Source organism: Notolepis coatsorum (assembly GCF_963971535.1).
Source record: "Notolepis coatsorum genome assembly, chromosome: 15".
In the NCBI taxonomy this organism is placed as follows: Eukaryota; Metazoa; Chordata; class Actinopteri; order Aulopiformes; family Paralepididae; genus Notolepis; species Notolepis coatsorum.
The window spans coordinates 105,115,118-105,139,150 of record NC_140179.1 but is presented as its reverse complement, the minus strand read 5'-3'; the positions used below and the strand labels follow the sequence as shown (position 1 = coordinate 105,139,150).

General features: G+C 44.1%; 1 protein-coding gene and 1 long non-coding RNA gene across 2 annotated transcripts in view; one reads left to right on the top strand and one right to left on the bottom strand.

The window, feature by feature from the left end:
- LOC311241746 overlaps positions 1-24,033 on the top strand; it is a 290,524-nt gene that overhangs the window by 192,628 nt on the left and 73,863 nt on the right. The window lies entirely within an intron of this gene.
- Positions 8,971-24,018, bottom strand: LOC311241609 (zinc transporter Slc39a7-like; the record flags this gene model as incomplete). Its single annotated transcript, XM_084330485.1, has 6 exons — positions 8,971-8,974; positions 15,006-15,175; positions 21,797-21,993; positions 23,021-23,143; positions 23,272-23,368; positions 23,974-24,018. 6 exons carry the CDS (start codon positions 24,016-24,018, stop codon positions 8,971-8,973), a joined length of 636 nt encoding a protein of 211 aa, XP_084186611.1.

Sequence of the window (24,033 nt, the reverse complement as noted above, 5' to 3'; positions counted from 1 at the left end):
GGTGTTACTCTCGCAATTTTGAAGTCCTTGGGGACGTGTCCCTGTTTTATGGAGAGGTTTATTATGTGTGTGATGACTGGGGTGATGGCTGCTGCTGAGTCTCTGAGGAATTTGGAGGGGATGTTGTCATGGCCAGTGGCCTTGTTTGGTTGGAGGGCGCTCAGTTTTTTGAGTACCTCATCTGTAGTTACCATTTCCAGTTTGAAGTCGTCTTTGTGGACGCCTAGGTTCCTGTAGTATGCTACTATGTGTTCTACCCCATACTGCCCTGAGTGGGAGGGTAGTTTGTTTACCAGTGTTGTGGCTATGTTTGTGAAGAAAGTGTTTAAGTAATTGGCTACATCCAGCTTGTCTGTGATGAGCGTGTTGTCCGTCTTTATGTTTATGTTTGAGAACCTGGTTTTGAGTTTTTTACTGCAGCCTAGTTGATTGTTGAGTAATTTCCAAAGTTCACGTGGTTTATTTTTGTTTTCCTCGGTTTTGTCATTGATGAAATTTTTTTTAGCAGTTTTGATCATGGAGTTTACGTCATTTCTTAGTCTGTTTCTTTCTAGTTTGAGTTCAGTCACGTGGTCTTGGAGTTCACTGCTCGTGCTTTTGGTAAGCTTTGACTGACTTTTACGAAACTCAGAGCATTTTTTGTCTCTGGCTTTCATAGCGGTCAGTATTTCAGTGTGCATCCATGGCTCAGCGCGATTTTTTACCCTGGTGGTTCTTAGGGGGGCCATGTTGTTTAGTATTGATGAAAATTTGGTTTTGAAGCCAAGCCAAGTTTCTTCAACCAGTGTACCATTGAGTTCATATGACCAGTCCAGACTCTCCAGTTCAAGGTTAAAGGCCTCGCTAGAGTAGGTTTTGAGGTCTCTAGATGTGACTGTTTTGTGACAGCCAGCCTTTAGTTTTAGCTTTTAGCTTTACTTACTTACTGCATTTTTTACATTTTAACGCATTAGCAGACCACTCATGGATGTAGTCAATAGTGGTATTTTATGTAGCAATCTTTAGTTAATGTTTATCATAAGTTAATAGCTTGTTAGATTCTAAATGCAGTTAGATAACGTTACCATGTAACGTTAAATGTATATACACTCTTTTTCTGGACACTTTTTGTATCACAAACAGTACTGTATTTGCAAATCTGTTATATATGTTGTTGTTTTTTGATAGATTAGAAGATAACCATTTGCATGATTGATTGATTGATTGATTGATTGAAAACTTTATTAACAGATTGCAGAATGGGTACAATACAGTACAGCTCAATACACACAATTGTTAAGGGGATGCAGACCAGAGAAAGACTTTCGTCTTGTTTACATCAGGGTCCCCCATTTTCAATTCATCAGGACATATGACATACATGACACAGATAGACAGTAGGCCTACTGCTACATCTATACATTTATGACATACCAGATTTGCAAATACAGTACTGTTTGTGATACAAAAAGAGTCAAGAAAAGGGAGTATATACATTTGACGTAGAAACTGTACATTGGAGGAGGTTGGGTGGGGTTGTGTGGGGGGGGTTGGGTACATTGGGATATTGACAACCATACTGGGTAATTTACATTAGAGGTGGGGGGGGGGGGGAAACACTGTATAAACAAGCAAAACTGTACATTGGGGGGGGGGGGGGGGGGGACACTGTACAAACAAGCACAATTGTACATTGGAATATTGACAACCATACTAGGTAAATTACTGTACATTGGAGGGGGTTGGGTTAGGACATTTACAGGGGCCAGTTTCGAATTGCAGTCTCCCGTAGGTGTCCCTTGAGAGTGGTTTTGAAAGTGGGTAGTGATTCACATTCCTTTACAGTTTTGGGTAGGGCGTTCCACATTGATGTGGCATAATTGCGAAACGTGTTTAGTCCCTTGTTTGAGCCGAATCTGGGTTTAACATGATTTGTGGAGCTCCCTCTGGTGTTGTGATCGTGGTATTCACTGACCTTTGGGAAGTATTTTGACGTGTACATGGGTACCTTGGTCGTGTAGTGTATCTTGTAGACCAGGCCCATTGCAAGTTGCTGTACTCTGTCGTCTACTCTAAGCCATCCTAGGTTGTCAAAGTGGGCAGGGGTGAGGTGGGTTCTAGGAGTAAGGTCAAGCAGTAGTCGGACCAGTTTGTTTTGAGATGTTTGTAATTTTGTTTTTAGCACCTTTGAGGTGCTTTGGTACCATGAGGTGCAAGCATAGTCGTAGTACCCTTGAATGAGTGCTCCTGCCAGAGTCTTCAGGGTATTCTTGTTTACCAGAGAGGAGATCCAGTACAAGAATCGAGTTCGTTGGTTGACTTTTTTTATTACATTGGATGCCATTTTGTCACAGGAGAGATTAGCCTCTAGGATGGAACCCAGGTAGGTAATTTCATCTTTCCTTGTGACAATATTGTCACCCACTGTAACTGAGAAGCCGTCGGTCTTGCTGAGTTTGTTATTTGAACCGAAGAGAATGGACTCTGTTTTGCCCATGTGTAATGATAGTTTGTTATCAGCGAGCCATTATGCAGATTTTGCCTAGTTCCGAGTTGAGGGTTTTTTCAACCTGTAACTTGTTCTTGTCAGAGACCAGCAGGGCTGAGTCGTCCGCAAACAGGAACAAGTTGCAGTCACAAGCTGACGACATGTCATTTGCATAAATTAGGAACAGTAGCGGTCCTAGTATGCTTCCTTGTGGAACACCACAGCTCACTGTGAGGGGGGGGGGGATAGGGTACTGTTTACCTCTACCATCTGTTCCCTCCCCTCAAGGTAGGATTGCATCCAGCTCACTGATAGACTGATAGTTGTTCATTGACTACAGCTCAGCGTTCAACACCATAGTCCCCACCAGACTGGTGGACAAGCTGATCGAGCTGGGTCTGAGCTCCGCCCTGAGCGCCTGGGTACTGGACTTTCTGAGTGAAAGACCCCAGGCGGTCAGGGTGGGGGGTCAGACCTCCAACACCATCACCCTGAGCATCGGGTCCCCCCAGGGCTGTGTTCTGAGCCCCCTGCTGTACTCACTCTACACACACGACTGTGTGGCCAAGTTCAGCTCCAACTCCATAGTGAAGTTCGCAGACGACACGGTGGTGGTGGGGCTGATCTCGGACAACGACGAGAAGGCCTACCGGGAGGAGGTTGAGGTACTGGAGTGCTGGTGCCAGGACAACAGCCTGCTCCTGAACATTGGTAAAACCAAGGAGCTGATCGTGGATTATAGGAGAGGACAGCAGGAGACACACACACCACTGATGATTAACAGGGCTACCGTGGACAGGGTGAGCAGCTTTAAGTACCTGGGGGTCCACATCTCAGAGGATCTGACATGGTCAACACACATAGACACAGTAGTAAAGAAGGCGAAGCAGCGCCTCTACCACCTGAGCCAGTTAAGGAAGTTCAGAGTATCGGGGAAGATACTCCAGTCCTTCTACTCAGGAGCTGTAGAGAGCATCTTGACCGGAAACATCATTGCCTGGTATGGAAACATGTTATTTTTATCAGTTGTTGTGGACGGCCTGCCTGATCACACACACACACACACACACACACACACACACACACACACACACACACACACACACTTAAATGCAGAAGTTAAATACATATATCGACTTTAAGTGCAATTAAATTAAACATAGCTCACAGTAGTTAAAAAGGAAACACATTATGTTAAGGCTACAGTTGGTCGTGCCTTTTCATTTGGAAATGTGCAAAACAATTTTTTTGTTCACGATGCTGAGGATTAACATTGTACCAATACTTCACTGAGTTGTTCCAGAAGTATAGGTACAGAAGCTGTGACATCATTCATCAGCCTCGGTGAGGTGTGTCCCCCTCCGCTCTAGGACGATCTTTAACAACAACAAGCCCTGGTTTTCAGCCCAACTCAGGCGGCTGAGGTCGGAGAAGGAGGTGGCCAGGCTCAGTGGAGACGCTCATCGGTTCAGGCAGGCCAAGTACAAGTTCGCCAAAGAGGTGAGGGAGGCGAAACTTCGCTTCTCAGAGAAACTGCGACAACAGCTCTCTGAGGGGAATTCCTCCTCCGTATGGAACGGCCTCAAGACCATTACAAACTATAAGCCGAAGTCACCACAGGCGCCTGATAGCCTCCCCCTGGCGAACGAGCTAAACGAATTTTATTGTAGGTTTGAGAAAGAGGTTCCCCCCGCCCTCTTCCTTCACCCACTCAGCCACAACCTCCATCCCCCCACCCCAGTGGGCCCCTCCCCCCCTCTCTGTCAGTGTGAGAGAGGTGAAACGGCTGTTTTCTAGTCAGAACCCCCAGAAGGCGGCCGGCCCGGACTCTGTCTCCCACTCTGCCTTGAAGCACTGCGCTGACCAGCTTGCCCCGGTGTTTACCACCATTTTTAATGCCTTGTTGGAGCTGTGTCACGTCCCAGCATGCTTCAAGGCCTCAACCATCATCCCCGTCCCCAAGAAGGCCAAGGTCACGGGCCTTAATGACTACAGACCTGTCGCCCTGACCTCTGTGGTCATGAAGGTCCTGGAGCGCTTTGTCCTGGCCCACCTGAAGCTCATCACAGATCCTGTGCTGGACCCGCTGCAGTTCGCGTACAGAGCCAACAGATCCACAGAGGATGCTGTGAACATGGCCCTGCACTACACACTGGAACATCTGGACTGCGCGGGCAACTATGTCAGGATCTTGTATGTGGACTTCAGCTCGGCCTTCAACACCATCCTTCCACCCGTCCTGGAGCACCAGCTCTCCCTGCTGCAGGTGCCGGCCTCCATGCCTGGTTATGACATGTTTTACACAAACAGACAAAACAAAAGTGGAGGGGGTGTGGCATTATATGTTGATAGTAAAATGGATTGTAAAGTGTTGGATAAGATGTCATTGGCAGTAGAAAATGTGTTTGAATGTGTAACAGTTGAAATAAGCTTGGCAAAAAAGAAGAATATAGTTGTTAGCTGTATATATAGGACACCAGGATCAGATATTAATGTGTTTAACAACTGGATGGAAAAACTATTTTCTATAAATAATCAAAAAGATGTATTCATATGTGGGGATTTCAATATTGATCTGCTAAATCCCCCAAAACATAGATTGACAGAGGAATTCATTGACACTATGTTCAGCATGAGCCTATATCCTAAAATCACCAGACCCAGCAGAATAACTTCACATAGTGCCACACTGATAGATAACATTTTTACAAACATAATAGATAACAATACTGTGAGTGGGCTATTACTTAATGACATTAGTGACCATCTACCAACTTTTGTTGTGTATGATACTATGTATAGAAAAGTCCTGGAGGCAAAAAATTACTTAATTGAACAGGATTGGAATACAGTATACCAAAAAAATTATATTGATGTCGCCTATGACTCTTTTCTGGAAATATTTAAAGCATCTTATGACAACAAATGTCCAATAAAAAAAACAGGACAAGAGAAGAAATTCCACAAAGAATCCATGGTTAACAATGGGGCTATTAAATGCTTGAAAAAATAAAAACCTGTTGTATAGAAGATTTATTAAATACAGAACTAATGAAACAGAGTCTAAATATAAAATGTATAAAAACAAGTTAACAATTATTATGAGAAATTGTAAAAAGGAATACTATGCCAATCTACTAGAAAGTAAAAAATATGATATTAAGGGTATTTGGAAGGTGCTTAATAATCTTATCAGAAAGGGGTCTAATGGTGTGAACTATCCAGATCATTTTATTGTAAATGGAAAGTCCATAAGCAACATGGATGAGGTGGTTGATGGTTTTAATAAATTCTTTGTACGTATTGGACCTGAATTGGCAGAGAAAATTACATTCACAACTGGGTCACTGGATAAACTGATTGACTTCAACTCAAGCTAAATGTTTCTTTATCCGGTAGATGAAAATGAAGTAATGGACACTGTATTGAACTGTAAGAATAAAAAATCTAAAGATTATAATGATATTGATATGGAGACGATTAAGAAAATTGTTGGGGGAATTATAAAACCACTAACTATCATGCAGTATCTGTCTCTAATCCTTTCAATCTCACCATTGTTACACTCTACCGCCCTCCAGGTACACTCGATCACTTCACAGATGAGCTGGACATGCTTCTTAGCTCCTTACCGGAAGATGGTACCCCTCTCCTTCTATTGGGCGACTTCAACCTGCCTGACTCATCTCAGTCAGTCATAGTAGTCTCCCTCCTACAATCGTTTGACCTGACTCCCACTGCCATGCCTCCCACCCACAAAGCAGGCAACTCCTTGGATCTCATATTTTCCCGTAACTCCAGCATCATTAACACCACGGTAACTCCCCTACATGTATCTGACCATTCCTTCATATCCTTCTCACTAACTCTCATGCTTAACCGAAAGGTCTTCACCCCAACTCAAACAGTCTCACTCAGACGCAACCTGCCCTCCCTATCCCCCTCCACCCTCTCCTCTGACATACTATCCGCTCTACCTTTGAGTGACACCTTCTCTGCTCTCTCCACAGAGATGGCAACCTCCACCCTCCTTTCAGCCCTTGCAACCTCCTTCAACAAGCTCTGTCCCCTCGTTGAGAAACCTGCCCGCCGTTCCCCACCCAGTCCATGGCTGACAGATCCAGTGAGAGAACAAAGACAGGTCCTGAGAGCAGCTGAAAGGAAGTATAGAAAGTCACGCCTCACTGCTGACATCGACACATATCACAACCTCTTGTTAACATTCTCCAAAACCATCACTAATGCCAAAGCTTCTTTCTTCCACCATAGGATCGAGGCCTCTGCCAAGAATCTTCGCAAACTGCATGCTACCATGTCCTCCCTCCTCACTCCCCCCCCACCCCCCCCTCCCTCATCTTTCTCTGCCGAAGACTTTGCGATCTTCTTTGAGGAAAAAGTGGAGAACATCCGCAGCTCCTTCTCCCAACCCCCACCCATTCCAAATGCTGAATCGAGAACCTCATCCTTCACTCTGTCATCTTTCTCTCCCATTACAGAAGCAGAGACCCTGACACTGGTAACGTCGAACCGTCCGACTACTTGCCAGCTGGACCAGCTACCCTCCCCACTCCTCCAGACCATAGCACCAGACATCCTCCCATTCCTAACTGTAACCATCAACTCCTCACTCAACTCGGGGGTGGTCCCCACCTCCCTAAAACAAGCCAGAGTCACGCCGCTCATAAAAAAACCAACCCTGAACCCTACCGTCATAGGCAACTACCGTCCTGTCTCTCTTCTCTCCTTCCTTTCTAAAACACTTGAACGTGCTGTATCCAACCAACTTACTGCTTATCTCTTACAGAATGACCTCCTAGACCCTAATCAGTCAGGCTTCAGGACTGGTCACTCCACAGAGACAGCCCTCATTGCGGTCACAGAGGCACTTCACTTAGCAAAAGCGAAAGGCCTCTCCTCTGTCCTGATTCTCCTAGATCTATCTGCAGCCTTCGACACAGTCAACCACCAGATCCTCCTTGCGGCCCTCGCAGGAATGGGAGTGGCTGGCTCTGCGCTGACATGGCTGTCATCATACCTCAATGACCGCTCCTACCAAGTGTCATGGAGAGGGACCCTGTCGGCCACCCGCCCCCTGCGGACTGGTGTCCCCCAGGGCTCGGTTTTAGGACCCCTTCTCTTCTCCCTCTACACTAAATCACTGGGTAACATTATCACGTCTCATGGCTTCTCCTACCATTGTTATGCCGACGATACTCAACTCTTCCTCTCCTTCCCTCCCTCAGATATCCACGTCTCTGAGCGGATCTCGGCCTGTCTGTCCGACATCTCCGCCTCGATGATGTCCAACCACCTCAAACTGAACCTAAGCAAAACAGAATTGCTCCACCTGCCGGCCAAATCCTCCCCCCTAACCGACCTTTCAATCACAGTCGAGAATGCAGCTGTGACTGCGTCCCCGACCGCCAAGAACCTTGGTGTTGTCCTCGACGACCAGTTGAACTTCTCTGCTCACATCGCAGCGACGACCAGAACCTGCCGATTCCTCCTGAGCAACGTCAGAAGGATCCGCCCCTTCCTGACAGAAGAAGCCACCCAACTCCTCGTCCAATCAACAGTCATCTCCCGCCTCGACTACTGCAATGCACTGCTCGCTGGCCTCCCGGCCACTGCCACTAAGCCTCTTCAACTCATTCAGAACGCAGCGGCCCGCCTGATCTCAAACCTACCGAAGTCGGCCCATGTCACCCCACTTCTTAGGGACCTGCACTGGCTCCCCATTTCTGCACGAATCCGCTTCAAGGCCCTCGGCCTAGCATACCGTGCGGCAAAGGGAACCGCTCCCGCCTACCTCCGGTCAATGGTCTCTAACTACACACCCTCAAGACCCCTACGCTCTGCATCTTCTGGCCGCCTCAGACCTACTCCTATCCAAGCTCCGGGAGGGTCATCAAAGAGAAGTCGCCTATTCTCAGTTCTTGCCCCACAATGGTGGAATGAACTACCCACCCCAGTTAGGACAGCCGAATCACGTCCAATCTTTCGCCGTCGACTAAAGACGCACTTCTTCAACCATTATCTGAATTAAAAAAAAAAAAACTATAAAAAAAAATCTAACCCTAACTAACCGTACTGTCATGCACTTGTCCTAATAAACTAACCTACACTGTAGCACTCAACACTTTGATGAACATTGTTGCTCAGCTGATAGAGTTGTGCCCTTCCTGATGGCTTGTCGTACAGAACTTGTAAGTCGCTTTGGATAAAAGCGTCAGCTAAATGACTAAATGTAAATGTAACTAATTTTGCAACTTATCTTTTCAAACAGGAACATTTCCAAATAAAATGAAAATAGCAAAAGTAATACCATTATTTAAATCAGGGGATAAACATACTTTTACAAATTACTGGCCAGTCTCTCTCCTACCTCAGTTCTCAAAAATACTAGAAATGCTTTTTTCAATTTTATTGAAAAAAATAACTTGCTTTCCGACAGCCAGTATGGTTTCCGACATAATGGATCAACTTCATTGGCACTTACAGACCTAACTGAGGAAATCACCACATGTACGGACAACAAGAAATTTGCTGTAGGAATATTTATAGATTTGAAGAAGGTGTTTGATACTATAGATCATAGGTGTCAAACTCACGGCCCGCGGGCCAAATCCGGCCCGCCACGTCATTTGATGTGGCCCCCCAAGAGCTCAGGTTAAAAAATAAATAAATAAAATTTACATTAATATTGGGTTAAAAAATAGCAGTGTTAAAATAATTGTGGGTTAATGCGTTAATAAAGCTTTAACTTTGACAGCCTTAGTTATTACACATTCTTACACATACATGTATGTTGAACATCTGAGGTAACAAAGGAAAAAAGCCAAAAGCACTTACTCCTCAGACATTCTTTGACAATTTTACAGCCCAAAATACAAAAAAGATCCAGGCAGAATAGGTAACAAAGGGTTGAAGAAATATTGTCTGAACTGTCAGATGCAAACTAGCTGTGTGACATAACCGAGCATCTCGCTCAATTGAATAAGAAGCTGTAGGGACGCAAACAAGTCCCACCCAAAACTTGACCAATATAGTTGTGAACTGAGACAACCCTTATTTTTGAGTACAGTTACAGTTGTGTGTTCATGCAGACACATAATAGCAATTTCATTACGAATTGAAAATGGGGGACCCTGATGTAAACAAGTCGAAAGTCTTTCTCTGGTCTGCACCCCCTTAACAATTGTGTGTATTGAGCTGTACTGTACTGTACCCATTCTGCAATCTGTTAATTAAAGTTAATTAAACTATCTTCCATTAGTTGGATGTATGGCCTCTGCAAGGTTGTGTGCAGCCATTTGTTTTTGTAACATCTGCTACATCTGTCCCACGTGTTCTTTGCAGCTCACAGTTGTTAGTTCTGCCCCTCTTGACTGTGACAAAAAGGTTTTGAACAAACTTAATGTCATAGCTTGTATTTGATGATATTCTTCTTTGTTATGTACTTGAATGGTTTGATCATTGATTGGTGGAGTAATATGGAGTTCTGATAAACTACAATTATTTGTTAAAATAACATAAGCTAACATATATTTTTACATTTATGCAAATGAATATGCAATATGTATAACTTGAATAAGTAATAAATACAGAAACACCATGTTTAACAATATGTAAATGTGTAGCTACATTTATTTTACATTACATTAACATTTATACGGTCTTTGGCCCTTTGAGGGCAACCATAATGCTGATGTGGCCCTCTGTGAAAATGAGTTTGACACCCCTGCTATAGATCATGGTATATGATTAAAAAAAAATGTATCGATGTGGTATTAGAGGAACTGTTCTAAATTGGCTGGAAAGTTATTTGGAAGACAGGAAACAATATGTACAAATTGACAAACATAGGTCAACACTGATGAACATCGTCTGCGGTGTACCGCAAGGGTCAATTTTGGGTCCAATACTGTTTTTATTATACATTAATGACATATGACATATCCTTGGCATGACCATCTCCCGGGACTTGAAATTGGAGCTCAACATCACGGGCCTGCTCAAAAAGGCCCAGGGGAGGATGTTCTTCCTCCGGCAGTTGAAAAAATACAAACTGAGCCGTACTGCATTGTACCCATTCTGCAATCTGTTAATAAAATGTTCAATCAATCAAACATTTATGACATACACAACATGACATTTATTAATATGGCATAGGGACATACAGGTATAGTACTGTTACATTTGTAACATACGATATGCAAATATACAGTACTGTTCCCCAGAGATCCTAACAGAAAATATATGATGGGGAGGAGACTGTACATTAGGAGGGGGTGGGAGAGAAATATACATACGGTGGGGAGGAGACTGTCTATTAGCAGGGGGTGGGTGGGTGGGATAGAAATATACATACGGTGGGGAGAGAATATATACATACGTGGGGAGGAGACTGACTATTAGGAGGTGGTGGGGGGGGGGGGTTGGACATTTACGGTAGCCAGTTTTGAATTTCAGCCTTCCGTAGGTGCTCTTTAAGAGCGGTTTTGAATGTGTGTAGGGATTCACATCTTTTTATGACTGTGGGTAGGGCGTTCCACATTGATTGATTGATTGATTGAATCGATTATAATATAATGCAGGACCTCTTTTAGGGCGGTCTTTATTCGGCATGCAACAAACTGGACATGCAATTGGAGCGGCACACACACACCGGGATACACACACACACATGCATTGTCCTTTTCTCAGTCGCCGATGCGATTGAGTCTCTGTGCCTAACCCATCCCGTCGTCCTTCCCCCCATGGGCAGCCGGGAGCAGATAGGGCGTCAACGTGAGCCACGCCCCGGGGACCAATCCAAGTGCTCCTGTCCGTCTTCGTCAAGGACGCCACAGCGTTAGCGATCTGTTGTTGTGCATGTTTTTCCATTGGGTTTATCTTATCGGGGGTTGAAACCCTTGCGAGCACGGGGAGAACATGCAAACTCCACACAGAAAGGCCTGGGAGATACCCCACCTGGGTAACTGGCATCATGGAAACCTGGTCCCCAAGCGGGAATCGAACCCTGGACCTTCTTGCTGTGAGGCGACAGTGTTAACCACTACACCACTGTGCCGCTCATTGATTGAAAATTGTATTAACAGATTGCAGAATGGGTACAATACAGTACAGCTCAATACACACAATTGTTAAGAGGATGCAGACCAGAGAAAGACTTTCGTCTTGTTTGCATCAGGGTCCCCCATTTTCAATTCATCATAACATATATGACATACACAACATACAGATAGACAGTACTGCTACATCTATACATTTATGACATACCAGATTTACAAATACAGTACTGTTTGTGATACAAAAAGCGTCTAAAAAAAGAGAGTATATACATTTGACGTAGAAACTGTACATTGGAGGAGGTTGGGTAGGTGGGGTGGGGTGGGGGTTGGGTAGGTGGGGTGGGGGAACTGTACATTGAGGGTGGGTGGGTTGGGTAGGCGAGGTGGGGGAAACTACATTGGAATATCGACAAAACCTTACTTGGTCCCAAGAAGAGGGTCTCGTGTATTATTGGGTTAGGACATTTACTGTACATTGGAGGGGGTTGGGTTTGGACATTTACAGGGGCCAGTTTCGAATGGCAGCCTCCCGTAGGTGCTCTTTGAGAGTGGTTTTGAAAGTGGGTAGTGTTTCACATTCCTTTACAGCTTTAGGTAGGGCGTTCCACATTTCTTCCCCCTCAAATGTATATACTCTCTTTTAGAAACTGTCTCTGAAACAGTACTGTATATTTGTATATCTTGTATGTCATAACAGTCTGGATGTAACAGTACTATTTATCTGTATGTTGTGTATGTCATACATTTTATGATGAATTGAAAATGGGGGACCCTGATGTAAACAAGACGAAAGTCTTTCTCTGGTCTGCATCCCCTTAACCCTTTCACTGCCACACGACAGCCGGTTAACAATTGTGTATATTGAACTGCACTGTATTGTACCCATTCTGCAATCTGTTAATAAAGTTTTCAATCAATCAATCAAAAGACCCAATGGCGATCAACGATTTAAACACTGTTAAATGTTAATTGTGCTGCCCAATCCCAATGTCCTTGTCCAGAGGAGGCTGACAGGAAGCTCTGCTCTCTCTCGGTGTCCAGAGGCGTGATTTTTTTCCATAGCCTCTGTTTGCGAAGACGCTCTCTGATTGGCTAACCCGCGTACAGTGAGGACCCTCTCTGATTGGTTTAGCGCTCCGAAGGGTCTCTGGGATAGAAATGTCCGCCTTGTACATATATATTCTCTGCTTCGAAGTGGTTATGCTTTGGCCCTCTTTCGAAGTGGGTTATGCTTAGAGAAAGAGGGCTTAGTTATAGTTAAACTCTCTCTCTCTCTCTCTGTGTCCAGAGGAAGCTGACAGGAAGCTCTGCTCTCTCTCTCTCTCTGTGTCTCTGCTCTCTCTCTCTGCTCTCTCTCTCTGTGTTAATTTTGGCAGCTATTTTCATTTTAGTTTTAGTCTTAGTCATGTGTCAAGTGCTCCTTTTTCATTTTCATCATATTTAGTCATCTTCATTTATTTTTCGTTTAGTCAGTTCTAGTCAACTACAGGTCTGAGCATTTTAGTCTCAGTCAGTTTTTGTCTCAATTTTTTCTATTTTGTTTTAGTCTAGATTTTGTCGACGAAAACGGATGACATGTCTATTTTTAGTTAATGTACTAAAAAATAAATCTTCTTTTTTACAGCTAGTTTTATATATACTGTTTTTTAGTAATAACTAGAAAGTAATGGTATTTATTCAACAACAGGTGATTGTATAGATTAGTATTAGTATCATTAAATGACAACTATGCTCAACTATGCTTCACCCACGGAAAGGTTGTTCCACACGGACATTATACGTTGTTGCACTTGCTTCCAGAAGGCTCAGTTTAGGTCAGCTAGTAGCAGAGGCTCTGTTGTGATTTTTAATGCACAATAAATATTCAACATTCTCTTTTGAGACTCCGCCTCAGACTCTTATCATTTGGCACTAAAAGCTAAACATTGTCACCGGTATGGGTGTCTGCAGCATTATGTCATTAATTGTGTGCGAGAGCAGAGGTCGATCAGTGACCACGTTAGCATGAGCTAGGTTAGCCACTAGTTAACGCGAGCTAGATGGAAATACAAACAATGTAACGTTACTGGTGAAAAAGTGATTTACCTTGGAATACTCCTTTGCCAACTTGCTGTACTTTGCTTGCAGGTCTGCAGCTGGATTATGAATAGTCCCAACTTTAGCCAAGGAAACGTTAAGCTAAAACTAGCTTTTCAAATAGCTCTTCAGCTAATGCTAATAACAGAGCTCCCCGTCACACTGCTCTGTCGGGACGATGGCATTAAGAAAAGTTCTAATTATTTTGTCTCGTCTTGTTTTAGTCAACAATATCAACATACATGAAGAGAAATTTCGTCCTGGTTTTTGTAAATTACATTTTTGTGTCCTCAGTTGTGGTCAACGATATTTAATAAACGATTTAGTCTCGTTAGCGTCACGCGGTCTTCAATAACGTGACGTCACGTCTCGTTGTCGTCATGAAAAAAACCTTTGTTGACGAACATCTTTCGTCATCATTTTAGTTGACAAAATTAACACTGTCTCCATGTCCAGAGGAAGCTGACAGGAAGCTCTGCTCTCTCTCTCTGTGTGTATAGTACGCATTTCTAATTCATCACAATTTCTGTTCAATTTACAGCCAACATATTTTTACTTACATGCAGTGGCGGACTGGCCATCGGGACGTTCGGGACGAATCCCGATGGGCCGGAACCAAAGTGGGCTGGTCCAAAAAAAAAAAAAAAAAGTCTTTTTTTTTTATACTTTTTTTTAACTTTTTTTTTGGCCAGTGTGTGGGCCAGTGTGTGGGCCACTAATGTGGGCCGGTGTGTGGGCCAGTGTGTGGGCCAGTGTGTGAGTCGGTGTGTGGGCCACTAATGTGGGCCAGTGTGTGGGCCGGTGTGTGGGCCAGTATGTGGGCCAGTGTGTGAGTCGGTGTGTGGGCCAGTGTGTGGGCCAGTATGTGGGCCAGTATGTGGGCCGGTGTGTGGGCCACTAATGTGGGCCAGTGTGTGTGCCGGTGTGTGGGCCAGTGTGTGGGCCAGTATGTGGGCCAGTATGTGGGCCAGTGTGTGGGCCAGTATGTGGGCCAGTGTGTGTGCCAGTATGTGGGCCAGTGTGTGGGCCAGTATGTGGGCCGGTGTGTGGGCCAGTGTGTGGGCCAGTATGTGGGCCAGTGTGTGGGCCAGTATGTGGGCCGGTGTGTGGGCCAGTGTGTGAGTCGGTGTGTGGGCCAGTATGTGGGCCGGTGTGTGGGCCAGTGTGTGGGCCGGTGTGTGGGCCAGTATGTGGGCCGGTGTGTGGGCCAGTCTGTGGGCCGGTGTGTGGGCCAGTATGTGGGCCGGTGTGTGGGCCAGTATGTGGGCCAGTATGTGGGCCGGTGTGTGGGCCAGTATGTGGGCCAGTCTGTGGGCCGGCGTGTGGGCCAGTATGTGGGCCGGTGTGTGGGCCAGTGTGTGGGCCGGTGTGTGGGCCAGTATGTGGGCCAGTCTGTGGGCCAGTGTGGAAGCACGGTCACCGTGGCGATGTAAACAAATCCTCCGGCCGTGAACGGCAGGATCCAGGCGGTCGCCGCGGCGCCCACACCTTCAGCCAATAGGGAGCAGGCTGTGCCGGCCAGAGCGCCCACGGCTGTCAGCAGCTGTAGACACATGGCCTGGTGGGACAGAGAACAGAGCGGGGCTCGCAACTCACTTGATGCTCCAAGGTGTTTTAATTGACAAAATAATAGCAGTGGGTACAACGTTTCGACGACCCTTCCGTTATTTTTCAAGTATAAATACAACACAAAAAATGACATCTTTTTATACAGGAAATTAAATAGATTACATATCAGCCCCACCTGGTGATCAGGGGCGGTCCCAAGACTTGCATGATTTATACATTTTATACATGATTAAGTAACACCTAGGGCCGTCAGTTTATCGCGTTAATTAGATTAATTAATTATCGCGTTATGAAAATCAACTCAAAATTAATTACACATTTTTTTTATTTTTATTTTTTACAATTTAGGGGACATCTATGGATCTCAGGCTTGAGTAAATTGTAATGAACCAAATGAGAATATAAATTAAATCATTTTTTTTTATCTTTGACAGTGAATAACACCATGCTAAAATTGACCAGACCTGAAAAATCTAAGCAAATTAATAGATGGAAGAGGATTAAACAGAAGGTTTTGTAGATACAGTACTGAATTCTGCCATCCGGACACATGCAATTTTAAATGTGATTATAGAATAAAGAATAGCAGGCATAAAATGGTTATGCGATTCAAATGCGATTAATTAATTACAAATCCTGTAATTAATTAGATACATTTTTAATCGCCTGACAGCACTAGTAACAATTTATCTTTTACATTTGAATTTTTTTTGAGAAATATATATATATATTAAACACAGTATTAGACATAATTTAAAGACAGGCAGCAGTAAGGTACTTTCTTCGGACCCGGTCCAGGTCCTAGCCACTGAAAATAAACAAAAACTAAAACGAAAAAAACAAAGTCTATCTATTGACTGTCTCCCTCTATGAGTTAATTTACAAATAAGGTCTAATGTCAAAGTCCTCATTGAGTCCTGTTGGTGCCATAGTTTTAAGATAATGGATCCACCACACTTCTCTCCTCAGTAGGAGATTATCTATACCTCCCCCTCGTCTTGGAAGATGCACTCTCTCTATTCCAAGGTATCTTAGTGATGAGACATTGTGGTGTGCCTTTTTTAAATGTAAAGCTACTGGGCTTTTTTCATCCCCAGTCTGTATCGTACTCCTGTGTTGGGACAGAGGCCACAGTTACCATCTCTATAACGCAGATAGGGAATCATTCATAAATAAACTGTGTTCATATTAATCTCAGAAGTCATGAGATGGTTAACCAACAATATCCACAGAATCGTACTAAAAACAACACAGTGGCAGGAGTTTCATTTCAAAGACAGGACATCCCAACGTCGACTCTAAACGACATGTTCGCAAACTAGGGATGTTAACAATTAATCGAAGATCGATTGATTGATCGTTAAGGATTTACTCGAACACATAACATTTACTCCATCTACTATCAAACAATGATGTGTTAGAATGTTGTCTGTCTCTTATTACATTGTAGCCGTCAGTAGAATGATGTCTTTTCAAAGCATGTTTCAATGGACGGATAACTATGACGAGGAGGAGTCTGGAGAAGAAGCCACTACATCATGAGGACTGGCGAGTCACCACTGCTGTGTTGCTAACTAGGGACTACCAAAGGACCTAGCATGTCCTCCATGCTCTGTAAATAACTTATGTACATATACCGATATGCCCTACTATGTTACTTGTTTATTGCACAATCTTGTTCTATTGGATTCTATTATATGTTATTATTACTACTCTATTGCACATCGTTGCGGGCAAGACCACCCGCATTTCATTGAATGAATGAATGAATGAAAACTTTATTTAACAGATTGCAGAATGGGTACAATACAGTACGGCTCAATACATACAATTGTTAAGGGGATGCAGACCTGAGAAAGACGTTTGTCTTGTTTCCATCAGGGTCCCCCATTTTCAATTCATATAGACATTTATGACATACACAACATACATGACATTTATGGCATAGGGACATATAGGTATTTAGTACTGATACATTTGTGACATAAGCGGTATTCAAATATACAGTACTGTATATACATATGATGGGGAGGGGACTGTACATTAGGAGGGGGTGGGTGGGTGGGAGAGAAATATACATACGGCGGGGAGGGAATATATACATGCGGTGGGGAGGAGACTGTCTATTAGGAGGTGGTGGGGGTTTTGGGCATTTACGGTGGCCAGTTTCGAATTGCAGCCTCCCGTAGGTGCTCTTTAAGAGCGGTTTTGAATGTGGGCAGGGATTCACATTCCTTTACAGCTTTGGGTAGGGCGTTCCACATTGTTGTGGCATAATTGCGAAACGTGTTTAGTCCCTTGTTTGAGCCGAATCTGGGTTTAACATGATTTGTTGAGCTTCCTCTGGTGTAGTGGTTGTGGTATTCACTGACCTTTGGGAAGTATTTTGACATGTACATGGGCACCCCGGTCGTATAGTGTATCTTTTAGACCAGGCCCATTGCAAGTTGCTGTACTCTGTCGTCTACTCTAAGCCATCCTAGGTTGTCAAAGTGGGCAGGGGTGAGGTGGGTTCTGGGGTTCAGGTCAAGTAGTAGTCTGACCAGTTTGTTTTGTGATGTTTGTAATTTTGTTTTAAGCGCATTTGAGGTGCTTTGGTACCATGAGGTGCACGCATAGTCATAGTACCCTTGAATGAGTGCTCCTGCCAGAGTCTTCAGGGTATTCTTGTTTACCAGAGAGGAGATCCGGTACAAGAATCTAGTTCGTTGGTTGACTTTTTTTATTACATTGGATGCCATTTTGTCACAGGAAAGATTTGCCTCTAGGATGGAACCCAGGTAGGTAATTTCATCTTTCCTTGTGACAATATTATCACCCACTGTAACTGAGAAGCCGTAACCTCCACCATCTGTTCTCTCCCCTCCAGGTAGGATTGCATCCAGCTCACTGATAAGCTATCAAAACCAATTGCTTTTAGCTTGTCCATTAGAATGGAGTGATTGACAGTGTCGAAGGCCTTTTGTAGGTCCAGCATGACCATGCCGCAGTATTTGCCCGCGTCCACCTCTTGTTTGATGTGGTCGTTCAAATAGAGGAGGCATGTGTCAGTGGAGTGGGACGTTCTGAAGCCAGATTGGAATTCGTAGATTAGATTTTTTTCCGCCAGGTACTTTTCGACCTGTTCGTAGACTATTTTCTCCATGACTTTCGAGATGGAGGTAAGAATAGAAACAGGGCGGTAGTTGCCTGGGTCTAATTTGCTGCCCTTTTTGTGCAGAGGGGTCACTCTCGCAATTTTGAAGTCCTTGGGGAGGTGCCCCTGTTTTATAGAGAGGTTTATTATGTGTGTGATGACTGGGGTGATGGCGGCTGCTGCGTCTCTGAGGAATTTGGAGGGGATGTTGTCATGGCCAGTGGCCTTGTTAGGTTGGAGGGCGCTAAATTTTTTGAGTACCTCATCGGTTGTTACCATTTCAAGTTTGAAGTCGTCTTTGTGGACCCCTAGGTTTTTGTAGTATGCTACTATGTGTTCTACCCCATAATGCCCTGAGTGGGAGGGTAGTTTGTTTACCAGTGTTGTGGCTATGTTTGTGAAGAAGATGTTTAAGTAATTGGCTACATCCAGCTTGTCTGTGATGAGCGTGTTGTCCGTCTTTATGTTTATGTTTGAGAATCTGGTTTTAAGTTTTTTACTGCAGCCTAGTTGATTATTGAGTAATTTCCAAAGTTCACGGGGTTTGTTTTTGTTTTCCTCAGTTTTGTCGTTGATGAAATTTCTTTTTGCGGTTCTGATCATGGTGTTTACGTCATTTCTTAGTCTGTTTCTTTGAGTTTTTAGTTCAACCACGTGGGCTTGGAGTTCACTGTTTGAGCTTTTGGAAAGCTTTGTCTGACTTTTATGAAGTTCAGAGCATTTTTTGTCTCTGGTTTTCATAGCGGCCAGTATTTCAGTGTGCATCCATGCCTCAGCGCGATTTTTAACCCTGGTGGTTCTTATGGGTGCCATGTTGTTGAGTATTGCTGTGAATATGGTTTTGAATCCAAGCCATGTTTCTTCAACCTGTGTACCACTGAGTTCATCTGACCAGTCCAAGCTCCCCAGTTCTAGGTTACATTTACATTTTACATTTACATTGAAATTTAATTGAAAGGTTAAAGGCCTCTCTAGAGTAAGTTTTGAGGTCTCTAGATGTGACTGTTTTGTGACAGCCGGCCTTCTGTTTTAGCTTTTTGCGGGTACAGAAAATCATATTATGATCACTTAACCCGCATGCTATCACCCCTTTATTGGAGATCATTGACTTGTCAGAGGTCAAAATGAGGTCAATGGTGGTTTGTGTCGAATCACATACCCTTGTGGGTTGGGTGATTAGCTGGCTGGAACCGTGCAGATCAGAAAATCTACTGAAGGCCTTGAAGACGGGTGCTGCTTTACGCAGCATATCCGTGTTCCAGTCCCCAATAAGAATTTTTTCTACCCCCTCCACCCCAGCTAAACACCCATCAAGTGTGTGTATATATATATATTGTATACTTGTATGCCGTGACAAATAAAACTCTTGACTTGAGGGGTTTACATTACAGCGCTGTATATTTGCCGATCAACCAATTCATTGTTGGAAAGATGAATTTGCCGCCTTTCGATCGTCACCCTACTCAACCTATTGCGTGCTTCCTGTCTCGAGTTACAAGACGAAACCTCTGACGAGTGTCATTTGACGAGCCATTCGGACAAGTGACCACGTCCGGTTTGGCCGGGTCCTGAATGGATCGGTTACCGCTGATGGCGAAAATGATTGACCGACCACCTTTGTAGCCAATGAAATTCTGGAGCCAACGGTATCTTACATGAGGGCTGATTCCTATGGTAAACGGAGAGAAGAAGATGTTTCCTCATTCGCCGTCCAAATCAATGAGCAGTCCGCCATTTTGGACGAATTATTACAGATACAAGGATTACAAAAACATCTGTAAAACACTAATTTTCCCAGGGATTGTTATGTTTGGACCTGTACTGTAGATAAGACTACAGGTTATGGAAAAGTTATGTTTTCCAGCTCCTACCTCTCAGCTGGAACTCAAACAGGCATCTGGCAACAAGTCAACACAACGTGAGTCACTTTTATTTTTATTTCAGTGTTCAAACCTTGTGGAAGAAAGTTCAGAATGTTTCCTTTCAAAAGAGACCAGACTCATGCATGTGGTTCAAGTAATAAATCACAAATAACTTTGGGTATGCAATCGTCAGGCGTTTTATGCAAAATGTGCCCTCAGCTTAAGGGGTTAAGAAAATGTTTGAGTTTGTTAAATACATGCTTTAGATTTTTTAAGTGGCGACTGACGTCTTCTTTTTCTGTAGCCACATACAGCTCGCCCTCTTTAAGTTGACACAAAGCTGGCCCCTTTCGTGACGGTGGTTTGCAAGCCTGGGGCTTTTGTGACCGCAGTCACTTGCTGATGGGGTGTGACCACTTTAGAAAATACCAACCAAGCGTGAACGCGGGGGTGGGTCAAAAATATATCAGGTATGAATTTCAAAGATACCCAGCGTACAATATGGGTTTAACACAGCTTTACAGTGGGGTCTGGAAGCTCGGAGTTGCTAATAAACAGTTTAAATCATTGTTACAAAGCGAGTGGTACTTACAGAGCGAGCCGCGTATTTCCGCCATTGGTGTCACCGCGCATGATGCACCAAGCAGCCAAATGCGAATATGCGAATATAGCGAATAAAAGAAATAAATAACGATCATAAAAACGAGTATACTCGTTTTTGGCGCAGAACCAGTTAATGGGTTATTGATCGTTAACGTTACCAATGATCGAGTAAGGAACGTGCTTACAATTTGCAACCCTATCTCAAACCGTTCAATCTCAAGCAGGGATCCAGGCTCATGAACACAGGAATCTGCCACAGCTCTGTGTCCTGGATGATAGAAACACTGCTCTCTGCTCCACAGCTCTGTGTCCTGGATGATAGAAACACTGCTCTCTGCACCACAGCTCTGTGTCCTGGATCATAGAAACACTGCTCTCTGCACCACAGCTCTGTGTCCTGGATGATAGAAACACTGCTCTCTGCACCACAGCTCTGTGTCCTGGATGATAGAAACACTGCTCTCTGCACCACAGCTCTGTGTCCTGGATGATAGAAACACTGCTCTCTGCACCACAGCTCTGTGTCCTGGATGATAGAAACACTGCTCTCTGCACCACAGCTCTGTGTCCTGGATGATAGAAACACTGCTCTCTGCACCACAGCTCTGTGTCCTGGATGATAGAAACACTGCTCTCTGCACCACAGCTCTGTGTCCTGGATGATAGAAACACTGCTCTCTGCACCACAGCTCTGTGTCCTGGATGATAGAAACACTGCTCTCTGCACCACAGCTCTGTGTCCTGGATGATAGAAACACTGCTCTCTGCACCACAGCTCTGTGTCCTGGATGATAGAAACACTGCTCTCTGCTCCACAGCTCTGTGTCCTGGATGATAGAAACACTGCTCTCTGCACCACAGCTCTGTGTCCTGGATGATAGAAACACTGCTCTCTGCACCACAGCTCTGTGTCCTGGATGATAGAAACACTGCTCTCTGCACCACAGCTCTGTGTCCTGGATGATAGAAACACTGCTCTCTGCACCACAGCTACTGCTTGAACCGTTACCTTCTTCTTGGTGCATCCGGACTGGACGAGGATGGCGAAGTCTCCGATCTCGTGGGGAATCTCGTGCAGGAGGATGGTGATGGTCGTGACCGTTCCCACCGCAGGACCCACCAGGAAGGACGCCCCGATGGCCAGGCCGTCGGTGAAGTTGTGGGTAAAGTCGGCCGCAAGATTCAGGTACGCAGACACCTTGATGTCTATAGTTAGTGAGAGAATCAGCCAATGAGACGCACAAGAGCTACAGCTGCAGACTTCAGAGAGTATCATCTACACTATCTAGTAGGGCTGACCCCTATTACCGTAATTCCTCTAATAGTAACCGGGTCTCAAATACAAGCCGGGTCTCTATTAATGGCCGGGTGCGCTCTTGAGCTAAGCAATTATAAGCCGGCCTCCTAATACAAGCCGGGTTACTAATATACTGAGCTGCATACTGAGCTAGTTACTTGATTTCACTTTGAAAACGTTGAAATGACCAGTGACCACCTGTAATTGCACTGTTTACTATTTCATACAGTACTTGGTTTCAATAAATGAACCCAGTACATTTTACTGGGTTCAAACTGACACAAAATGTTGATTTATTCATTATGATCCGTTTGAAAATTTGAAATATAGGCCTCCCTCTTATACATGCCTCCTCCTAATACAAGCCTGGTACCCGCTACAGTTGAAACAAATACAAGCCGGGGTTACTATTAGAGGAATTACGGTAGTCGATTAGTCGACTAATCGGTCGAAAGGGGCCGTAGTCGACTAACCAAACTCTTAGTCGAATAGTAAAAAAAAGAAAAAACGTATTTATTTTTTATTTTTTTATTATTATTTTTTTTCCATTCTTTCCAAAAGAAAAGAGGCCTAGAAGCGCAAATTTTGGCCAATCATAGTCGACCATCCAAATTCTTAGTCGGGGACAGCCCTACTATCTAGTAAAGTATGAAACTGTTTCAAGTGCCTTCTGTCTACTAAAAGGTGCATCAGTGTTAATGCTTGTTTTTATTTATGTTTTCAGTTCTTAAAAGTGTTGGGTTTATAATTCAGTTAGACATCAGTGTAAAAACACTGAAGTCTGCGTTCAGGATGACAGCATGTACATTAATTACTACTGTGTGTAGTAATAATACCAAGAAGAAGGTCTCTAAGTTGACTCACTAAACAGCTGTTTGAGAACGGGATCAAAAGGTCCGTTAGAAAACATGTTGGATGAATAAATTATCTCCTCACCCGGGCTTTTCTCTTCATCTTTCTCTTTCTTTGGTGGCTTCTGATCTTTGCCTTCCTTCCCCTCTTTCGTCATTTCCTCCCCCTCGTCTTCCTCTCCGTCGCTCTCCTTTGCCTTGGGAGCGGCTGGCGATGGAAGGACAAACACAAAGCATCATTTAATGCTACTTCGCTAAGAGCAACCATAACAAATATATAATTTGAAATGGGCTCAGATGTAGTGACATTCAGCAACTATTGGGCGAGGAGGGGAGGTTGGATGGGGGAGTGTTTGTCCATGTTGGACTGGACCGGGATGAGGAAGAGGATGAGGAAGGGCGCGGCGCTGATCAGCAGAGTGGCTCCAATGGCCTAGAGAGGTAAACAAAGAGACCAGGGTCGTCAACACGGGGATTCAGAAGAACTTGAGCTTGAACTCATCAAACCTGCGTTTCCATACTGCCGATACCGGAGTCATAACCTTTGATTGTAGTCTGATACGGAGTACTTTACTCAGCGGTGTAGCCTTAGAGACCACTGGTTTGGGGTCACTAGGCAGACATGTATATACTGTACCTGTAGGGTTATATTCAAAGGTTGGAACTTATGAGAATAAATGGGAATGAACGAGAAAAGAAAAAGGAAATATAGGGGTTATTTGCACAGGCTGTATTTACCATGTCATATGAAGGGTATCTGCTGCAAGTTCAATTTAAGACTTTTTAAGACCTTTTTAATACCACTCAGAGCGAACCACGACAATGCTAGCAAAACAACAACAACACATAGCGACACTGAACTGGGAGCTGCACCAATTTAAATTCTTGCACGTTCCATATAAGCCGTCACCAGACAAGCTCCTGGTAGCCCCGCAATAAACAACATTTCATACATTTTATATTATTTCATCTCCCGACAGCCCAACCAAAATGTAATACCTGTGCAAATGAAATGTAAGACTTTTTAACTGAACTGACCTGGGACACCTTTCCCAGAGTCTTAAACTCGGCTAGATGATCCATAATCCACTTCCATTA